At 42.2% G+C, this 9,949-nt stretch overlaps 1 protein-coding gene and 1 long non-coding RNA gene across 2 annotated transcripts; one reads left to right on the forward strand and one right to left on the reverse strand.

Annotated features, from left to right (window-relative positions):
* The first annotated feature begins 575 nt into the window (after positions 1-575).
* tdgf1 (teratocarcinoma-derived growth factor 1) lies at positions 576-4,988 on the forward strand. The gene is made up of 6 exons (XM_037483800.2): positions 576-832; positions 932-972; positions 1,619-1,825; positions 2,833-2,947; positions 3,030-3,139; positions 3,820-4,988. The coding sequence occupies exons 1-6, from the start codon at positions 813-815 to the stop codon at positions 3,924-3,926; spliced, it is 600 nt and encodes a 199-aa protein (XP_037339697.2). The 5' UTR covers positions 576-812; the 3' UTR covers positions 3,927-4,988.
* A 2,010-nt stretch (positions 4,989-6,998) lies between these two features.
* On the reverse strand, positions 6,999-8,716 carry LOC119226946 (uncharacterized). Its single transcript, XR_005121295.2, has 4 exons — positions 8,648-8,716; positions 7,915-7,986; positions 7,725-7,796; positions 6,999-7,157 (listed from the first exon to the last, which is right to left on the reverse strand). It is a non-coding gene; the product is annotated as an uncharacterized LOC119226946 (long non-coding RNA).
* Between the last annotated feature and the right edge of the window lie 1,233 nt (positions 8,717-9,949).

Below are 9,949 nucleotides of genomic sequence, written 5' to 3' on the forward strand. Positions count from 1 at the left end.
TGCATTGTGATGCTGCGCAGATTACAAAATACCCATTTCCACCTCTGATAGTGCCCCCGTGGTCAAAGCAGGGACAGCTTAACTGGGACTGAATGGAGGGGAGGAGGGTTTTTTCTTCTGGTTTTACTCCAAAAAAAGATATCGAATGTCTATAGGGAGATAGATAAAAGCCTCCTTTTAAAAAAATCAATTCCACAACAAAATCTGGGAAATGTTTCTCTTCGCTCACTCACTAAACGGTTGAAGCTGGTGAATCCAAACAAAATGATGTATTTAATTTAAGAAAAAACATTAAACATTTGTAAGAAAGTAAGAGGCAAAATTAATTAGGTCGTAGTTTCTTTCTTGTTTCACTTGAACTTTTGTTCAAGTGAATTCAGCAGGTCTTTGAAATAAGAATTCTTCTGGGTGCATCTAAATAAGCAACTTCGTCCATTATCATCATCAGTCTTTTTATTGTTGATTCCACCTGAAAACATCAGACAGGACGGAAACAGAGAGCGATCGGGAGTGGGCGTGTCTTCCGAAGCCCCGCCCTGTATGAGAGTCACCTGGAGAGACGGGAGGCTTCAGGGAAAACTAAGACCCCGATCCCCCCATCACGTGCGTCCGGTCTGTACGTAACGGAGCGCATTGGCGTCGATCCGTTCATCATCATCCGTGGACAAGTATTGCTTTGAACTTTTTGGAAAGAACACAAACCGGCTGGTGCTTGTGGACTTCTTGTTGGATGCCCGTTTGTTTTGGAACCGTGTTTCAGTTTGAGTTGAAGGACCAGAGATCGTTGGATTTGTTGGAATAACTCCGGTAAAATGAGGACGCAGCTGATCGGGTGAGTCCACGCACCTTTGTCTTGTGTGAATATATTTAAGGACAACCGCTGTTTTTATTGTTAGACGTGGTGTATTTCTAAAGATGTGATTCCTTTCAGGTTGGTGCTGTGGGCCGTGACCTGTGTCCACTCTGCTGCAGGTCAGTAAGACACGTCCATCACACTATCTCGTGCCATTTCATGTCAACTGCCTTTGAGTCTTTAAATGCCTTGGTTAATCCACTAAAAAGCTTAATTGAATAAATCAAACCAAAAAGAATTAAATGACTTGGGAAAACACTCCATACTTATTTAGGATTCATTATTTTCTTCATTTGGTGTCATGTTGGGTAAAAAGGAAGTCTCTTTCCCAACAGAAGGCTGATGATGAATCTATGTTTCTGGGGCAAAATGTGTGTTTGAGGGACCAAATCCGCGGCTACTACAGTCACCTCCAAATTTAGGTGGTTCAGTTTGAGGATTCTTGTCAACTGTTTGGACACATCCGTCAGCCCATGCCAGCCTCAGCAGGGGGTTTAACAAATGAAACATATATTTCTGCTGTTCAGAGAAGGCAATGAACAAAGATTCACTTGAATTGTTGAATTCAATTAGCTACGAATTATCGTATGTGGGATTTGTAAGCGAGGGAACAACTGATACAGTAAACCAGCGAGTAAAGGGGGGGGGGGGGTGTAAGGTATCGATCCATTGTAATATAATGCTTAGTGGGACGCCCCCCCCCCCCCCCCCCGCCATCGGGTCTTTTCAGGACAAACCCTAAATTGGTTCCCTTTTCTTTCTCAGGCTGTGAAGGAGAGGACTGTAGCGGAGGCCAGACCACTTCTTCGCCGCCATCCTCCTCCTCTCCTCTCTCTTCTTCTGTGGTGGGGAAATCCCAGCAGCCCTCCCACGACTTCCTGGGCAAGTTGACCCAGGTGAGCTCGCCAAACAGCGGGGACCGTAAACACCGCGACGCCAGCGCCGTGCTGCCCTTCATCGGCCTCACAGGCAGTAAGTTCACACTTCACCTCTGTATGCACAGATGGGGGAGGTCAGGCCCAAAAACCAACGAAGAAGAAAGTTCACCTCTTAACCCAAAACCCCAAACTCCCTCAGAACATGAAAGTTTGAAATACGATCATAGGAGTCATCAACATCAAATTTAGAAACACGCACACATTTAAAAGGAAGAAGTATTTTATAGATTCAATTAAAAAGTAAGATTTGTATTTAAAGTATCTATTAAAGCACAGAACCCTTTGATACTTCAAATAGCGCACTGGTTTATTTCACAATTGCTGACAAGGCATTATCTTTACAATTATTAATATTAAATGCATGAAAGTAAATGCATTTAAAACAAAAGTTTTAAAGATATACACCAAACAATTTCCTGACAAACTTCAACTGGAAGTGATTCCGGTAAATAATGATTAGGTCAACAACTTGGAAAATGAAGACAATCCCCTGAACAGCAGTAGAATGCTGCTCATTTCACATTCGTCATAGCGGAAGTGATTTTTTTTTAAACTACACATTTTGGTCGGTTATAATTAGCATTTTGATAAAGCTCCAAAATAGCTTCGTAAAATCCTACGGGATACAATCTCTGTATCATAGAAGGAAAGTTTTAAAGGACACGTTGTGAGGGACTGACCTCAGTTCGTTTTAGTGTTTCTCTGTTATTTTCAGATGTTTGTTTAGACTCTCGGTGTTTGTCTGCTGATGTGAAGCAGAGAGCAGGAATGTGCTGCCAGATGGAGACTCTGGTTTATGTCACAGGCACAGCTACAAGCAGGGGGGTGGGCTCAACCTGAGGTCTGAGGGCCCTGCTGCGGCCCCCAGCTGCTCTCACTGCTCTCTGGACTGTAGAAGTTACTGTAAATGAGGGTTAAATAAGGGACCTCCAATGTGTGATCTTGGGCCATGTCTGATATTTGGAGGCTTCCACGTGAGTCAGTAGAGAAAGGGATGCATTGAGGACTTCACTTGGAACTCAAAGGGCCTTTTCCCTGCAGGTGCTGAGCAGAGTCGTAGCTGCTGCAAGAACGGAGGCACTTGTATCCTGGGCAGCTTCTGCGCCTGCCCTCCGTTCTTCACGGGGAGAAGCTGCGAGTACGACCAGCGCATCCGGTGAGCAGCGCCTCGACACCCGCCGCGCCGCTCTCTGCCGTGTCCTCGCGCAGTCGCTCACTTTGTGCCTGTGTGTCTGCAGGAGCTGTGGTCCCATTCCCCACGGAGAATGGGCTCAGAAAGGATGCTCCTACTGCCGCTGCGGCTACGGCGCCCTGCACTGCTTCCCCGACGTCTTCCATAAGGACTGCGGTAAGAAGCGCCCGACGGTGCAGTGTGTTTGTGCTGTTGGATCAGGAATGCTGTTTTTCAGGGAAAAGGAGCAGAAAGAGGCGCTGGCGACGCCCCGGCTGGCTTGTTTAGAAACCGAGCCGTTCGCACTTTTCGCCCCAGACAAAAGAGGCGCAACTTGGGTGTCCGTGGTGAATCCCCACTTTGTGTGAACACACCTCTGAAGGAACACCGGCCCCGCCCACTCATTTACAGCTCCAAGGCTTTCATTGGGAAATGCAAAGCGGCCTCACGGCAGTTTGCTCCTGCGCCAACATCCCTAAATAAGGACACATTACTTTAGAGACTGTCCTCTCTCTACGCGCCATGCGGGATGTTCCAAACCTCTGATTGACAAATGGAAGACCGTATTTAAGGCTGGAAAAAATACTTCATTGCCATATTTTGTTAATTCTATTTATGTGTTATTAGAATATTTTAAACTTGAAACTTTTTTGGCCTACATATTATCCAGTTTTCCCACAATGTGTCTCGTTAACTAACCAAGTGCATGTTTACACATAAAATGCACCCTATTGTGATACTGAACACATTGTGTATTATTACTAAGTACACAGTAGCCTCAATACAATAATAACCACAACGTTTATTGAAATGAATGAAGTACATTACAATACTACTTTTCTGTCTCTGTTTCCCAGATGATTCAGACGAGGTCCTCTGGTATCGTTCCTCAGCCATGAGGACAGTTCGGCCCGGCTACTTCCTGTTCCTGGTGCTGCTTTCCCCCCTGCTGTGTCTTCGATGATGTTTTAAAAAAAAACAACAACAACATGGATTCTGGACACCAACAGAATTATGCAATATATCTCGAGCTGTTTTATCGGGCTGGACTCCGAATCATCCTACTTTTAAGTGTAAAAATGAAAACCTGGTTTTTAAACTCTGTAGTCAGGCTGTTGTGGTTTTAGGGGACCCTCTATGACGTTGTGCTTTAAGGGGACGCACACAAGGTCCTCTGCACTGAACTGAGGTGTTCAGACTACAACACATCTGGAAGATGGGCCTGTGAAATATTTGGGGATCTTTTTTTAAGGACTGAAGGTTGAATGGACTTGAACCATATCACTGGAACAACTTTAACATTTTCTAAAAAAAATTTGGACAGGGGAAGTTAACCTTGATGCTCTACAATGTGTAAATATTGTTTATCAGAGACGTTGTCAGTGTGCCTACAGTATCTCGATGAATGAATTGTATATGAAGGAAGCTGTACATAAGAGTTTTATGAAAAATATGAGGGTTTTTTGTGATTCAAGGCTCTGTAGCTTGAGGAGATCTTTTTTATCTTTGTAAAATAAGAAATTGTTCTGGTTTTGAACTTTCTGTCTGTTTGCACAAACTTTGAGCTGTAACGTGTGTTTTTATGAAATAATTCAATCCAATGTCATTAAAACAATGGAAAGCAGTATGGATAGCAGTAACATGAGTGAACTTGTTTTATATTTAAAAGTAAATTCATTAGGTTCAAAGTCATTTTTAACTATGAGAAAGACTGACTTGTAATTTTCAGTTATCTGTGGGTATTTTCTTTGGGGGCTGTGTCTCTTATCAGTAGAGTTTATTGATGAGGTTTGTATTGATTATCAGTGGTTTTCTTATCTTAAGCAAACACATCAGCCTGTTGTTCTGCAGCCTGTCTCTGCCAGCTGCTTCAGCTCTAAAATAAACCAGTGGAATGAAAGCCCTTTATTGAAATTAATTTGCATAAAGGGTGGTTCTTGCCCTCTTTTGTATTGCATCTTGTTCTCTGGTATTACAAGTTTCTCCTGTATTTAAACACTGCCTTTTGAGTTTGGAAACACGGTGGTGCCACAAAAAAGAAGCCGGGGTCGCCTGATAAATCTGATGTGTAATGAGGTAGAAATTGATAAAAGCTTCAGCCTTAGTGCTGTTATTCAAGTAAACACAATGATACGTTTTTAGTCTCACAAATCGTAAACATAATTCCTTAAAGGACCACAACCAACATGATTCACAACATGTTTTAATCTTAATCTATTTTAAAGTGAATAAAGGCAAGTGTTTTTGTATATAGGTGCTAAAGGGGGAAAGAGTGCTCCAGCTTTGTTACTGGAGAAGACTACAGGGAACGAGGGAGGGCAGATGTGGAAGTCAGGGCGTTAGTATGTTTTGTTCAGTAGAATCTCTCAGTCTTCGTACCGATCAGCCCCTCCTTTGTTATCCATAGAACAGCTTGTTTAAGGCAGCGTTCTGATTGCACAGATATCGTCTCTAAAGAACAAGTGTTAAATACGCTTTAACCCACACCGTGTCTGCTGGTTCCTGAATGTTCCTCAGGAGGAGGTTAACAGGATCAGAGGGGATTTGTGGAGGTGCAGGTGGAGACGGAGGAGCTTCTGCAGTCTGAGTAGAGGCGGAGCAGCAGGAGACGGGAGCAGATTTAAATAGATTATGGGCCATGTTAATACAGGAGATCAGTTCAGCGGCTTAATCCCAAGTCCTCCTCCAGATCCTCATCTTCTCATGCTTCATCCGTTCTCCAACTCATGGGCCCAGACAGAGAGAAAGGCACATTCCACCGCCAGTCTGCAGCAGCTCAGAGAGGTTGATTAAATCCCAGTTCCAGCGTTGAACAAGGCAAACAAACTGGAAGAGAGAGAGAAAGTGGAGATAAATATAATGAGGAGGAAGCTGTGTGAATGTTTCTTATCTCTCCAGGCTCCTCATACAACTCCACGGGCTGATAGCAGCAATCAGAGAGAACACACTGCACATATCTGCCAGTACCACAAACACACACATCTCTGCGCTGACATCTACAGGCTGCAAACTGAAAGCTCTCAGTTCATCAAGAGCCTGAAGTAAAATAAATGATGGGAAAAGTGAACTACTGTTTTGTCATAGTCCCAGTAGTTGAAGCCGTATTACTGTAGAGCTCTGTAGAGTGTGACCTACCAGCAGAGAAACCTGGCTGTGCAACAGGTGTGTGTTATCTCACCTAGACGCAGACATCGGAGAAGCCTTACTCAATGTCCAAGGTGTATATGTCATACATTCAGATGTGGATCTTTGCCCTTGAAGCAAAGCCTGTATGCGTGTCATCTTCACTATATAATGTGGAGGATGAGATGCAGACCTCAGAGCAGAATCACTTGTTCGTGCTGTCAACTCTGTCTCCTACTTGCGAGATTCATTGTTATTTAACAAATGTTCTGTTAATATAATTTTTCTAACAATCAAATTCTAGGAATTGCAATGAGTTTTAATACTGATGTACGGGTTCTATCCATTTGTTAAACGTGTCATGTCGTTTCATGGAGCAGACCTCTACACACCACTGCAGCAGGGCACATGCTCACATGTGCTGCCAGACGCTGCACTACTTTCAAGATGCGGTGTTGTGCTAATTTGGCAAAACATTGGTACAGAATACTCCCAACATGGGAGAGACCACTCCCAACATCAGCACATATCACTCCTCACATTTGCACATATAGTACATACAGTCAGTTCCATAAATATTTGGACAATGACACATTTTTCATTATTTTGGCTCTGTACAACACTGCCTGTACTCAGGTGATGTCTCAAAATAGTTAACGTACCCCTGACATAATCGTTTGCATCATCATGACAATCATTTTAGCTATTTTTCAACATGAAAACAGTATTTCATTATGATCAGCATAATTTGATGGGTGGTACAATGATTACAATTCACTCACAGGATGTAATGAAGCTAAAGTTCCAACCCGTGTAATGGCTTCAAAACTCATTGATGACATGTAGACAGCGTGAATTAGATGTATTTATTAAACACAACAGGGACATTCCATGTTGAATACAGAGTATCGTAGTTCCTGTCTCCTTCAGCATGTCCTTCTGCTCACTGTGTTCATAGAGCAGGAAGTGGAAAGCTGCTCCATCGCTTGTGGTCCAACACAAACAGTTTCCTTCCTGTCTACAAAGGTCCAGTTGGTGAGGACAGCAGGGGCAGAGATGGACAACGTGGCATCTATAAAAACAGAAGACAGAGTACAATAAGTCCTTCTGACCTACAGAATCATACACTTCTGTGGGTAAAAATATAAATGAATGTGATAGGGCGTGACTTACAAGTTAGTTACTTCTAGTTAATGCTGAATTGTTGGAAAAACTTAAATAATGCTTTGTCTTTGTTGTCTAAGTAATATTGACTTAGACAACAGAGAACACGTTGTGTTCAGGGTCTGCTGATAGTCAGGATGTTTGTGTGTCAATGTCCAGATGATCTAGAGTGAACCTGTGAGGTAAATGTGTGTCCTAAGGTGAACAGCATGATGGCATACATTTAAAGATGATTACCATCACTCGGTGTTTCCTAAGGCCTTTTTAATGTTAAGTTAAGTTTTAATGTTTATCTTCCAGCTACATATTCCAGTCTTTGGGAAGAAGACCTTTTGATTGATGAACACTATTTGTGAATATTCTTAGGATGCAGGTATAGAATACACAGTTTACAGCAAACTGGCACAACTGTAAGTGATTGAGTATCTTCATGTGGTAGAAACAAAGAATTAAAAGAGAGCAAAAGTTTACTCACAGCTCTGCACTTGATGCTTTGAAGGAAAGATGGTCAACATGGGCCTCCCCAGCTCCTCCTCTTCATCCTTCACTGTAATGTAAACATACAACAATGAACATGTCATTAAAATGAACATCTGAAGTGCAAACATGATGAAGTGCATCTCCTTCTGTGTGTATGGAGGAGCCAGCTTCTTCTGGAGATACACCTGGAGCTTGTGCATCTTCGTATCTGGAGAACAACCCTTCTTCAGGATGAAGGGTGCAGAGCCCAGATTTATCTGTCACGATGAAGAGAATGACATGTTGAAGTGTATTGAAGTGTGAAGTGAAGTTCACCTTCTGACCATTAAACTACGTAATAAACAACGTAACCATGTTTGCCCATCTGTTCTCTCATTTTTTCTCTCATTCTATCATTCACACTGATGCAGATATTGTACTACAGTAAGAACACCACAACCTGCTGTAAATACTGTATTTATAAGTAGAAATCCTTCATTCAAGTAACTTACTTGTTACTTAATCAAAGTCTACAGACAAAAAAGTGAGCATCAAAATAAACAATGAGGATTTAAAACAAAAGTAGCCGTGATGCAATATATATATCATACATTATTCTAATCATTGAGGCATGTGTTTACATTTGACTGACTTTAATAAGATCCTCATTCATTAGTTGAGTAGGTGACGTGACACTAACATAAATGCATTTTTTGGACGTAACACTTGTACAGTATTTATGGCTAAAGACGTTGAAAGTTGACTGTTCTAAGTACATTTACATTATAACATAATGTTTAAACAGTATAGGCTGAACAGCTGGTGAGAATCTAAGATCCATATTCTAAATCTATTAAGAATCTATATTAAATAACATACAGCAGCAAACGCTGCGTATTTATCTGAATAATTGTTACACATTACATTTCATGTACTTACAGTTCAGCGTGGCTTCCACACAGCGCGAGGTCCGGTAAAGGTGCGCCGTCTCTTCGGTGCTCTTTCCCGGCTAGACTGACGGAGAATGTCTGGAGATACTTTCGGGTAATCGCTCGGCCGGCACTACAGCGTCACAGGTGGCCAAAAATATATTACATCCGTAGTGGTTTAGCACTACCATGGAGAATGAATGGGATTTGGATGGTGCTGGCTGGCCCTCAGCCCGTTTGATAGCTCGTTGGCTCGGATCGGGAAGCGGACTTCACCGCCTCCACGTCATACTTCCACGCCGAGGGAACTGTCCCGTGGGGAGACACCGTGTGTCACCAAACGGCTCTTTGAAGACCTTTCCGCCCCTTTGCCACTCTAGTTGACACACATACATGACCCTCAGAACGGTCCTTTTAATGACATCCGGTTTTATTAAACACCGGCACACACACTGCTGTCAGCTGGTTTAATCTCTGTCGCTCAGCGGTTGGAGCAGAAGTCAGTGTGTGTGTGTGTGTGTGTGTGTGTGTGTGTGTGTGTGTGTGTGTGTGTGTGTGTGTGTGTGTGACGTGACATCAAAGTCTCGTCGTGCTTTCCTTCTGACTCGCCTGTTTAGGGATTATCAGGACACACACTTTTATTCATAGTCACGCACAGTTATTTTATTTACTGGGATATTTTACAAGGGACAGTGCACATTAATAAAATATTGCTGTGAAGTTAGCCAAAAGGCTATTTTTAATCTTTAGTCCCAAATGGCAGATGTTTCAAAATAACCTAAAAACAGACGATAAGATTGCATTTAAAATGTTTAAACAATATTGTCTCTATATTGTTGTTTAAAGAACTGGTCAGGTGTTTATCACAAATGTAAGAAGTACATTTATGTGCACTGTTTAGCTAAGTTATGGCTTTGCAGAAATTGTGATTTCTTTACATTTTTGGAAAACAGTGCTCATGCTCAATACAAATTTAAATAAAATGGCATGATTGCCTAAGCAGCCAATCAATTTGAAAAATAGGAGTGTTCCTGATATCATAGCAAAATATTGCTTTTAGCTTTTATTTAGTTTAAATAAATTCTGTTTTCTGGAAATCTATTTGACTCTATTTTTCAATCACAAATGACATTTGCTTGTCTGGTTGCACATACTCCCCCCCCCCCCATCCCCCCCCACCAGATAATCATCTGTTTATGCCCGACACGCATTTCCAAAGGATCGTTTTTGAAGCGGCTGCTTCTTTTGTGACACCTCTCGACGCCTTGCTGTAAACATGTTCCACAGGGAATTCAAATGAGTTACAGCCATA

Source organism: Pungitius pungitius, chromosome 18 (genome assembly GCF_949316345.1).
Source record: "Pungitius pungitius chromosome 18, fPunPun2.1, whole genome shotgun sequence".
NCBI classification, from domain to species: domain Eukaryota; kingdom Metazoa; phylum Chordata; class Actinopteri; order Perciformes; family Gasterosteidae; genus Pungitius; species Pungitius pungitius.

What these genes read in the sequence shown, in the direction of transcription:
- tdgf1 (XM_037483800.2), top strand. Translation starts at nt 813, where the DNA reads ATGAGGACGCAGCTGATCGG. An exon ending in ATGAGGACGCAGCTGATCGG is followed by an intron (nt 833 to 931) that starts GTGAGTCCACGC and finishes GATTCCTTTCAG; the next exon opens with GTTGGTGCTGTGGGCCGTGA. An exon ending in CTGTGTCCACTCTGCTGCAG is followed by an intron (nt 973 to 1,618) that starts GTCAGTAAGACA and finishes TTTCTTTCTCAG; the next exon opens with GCTGTGAAGGAGAGGACTGT.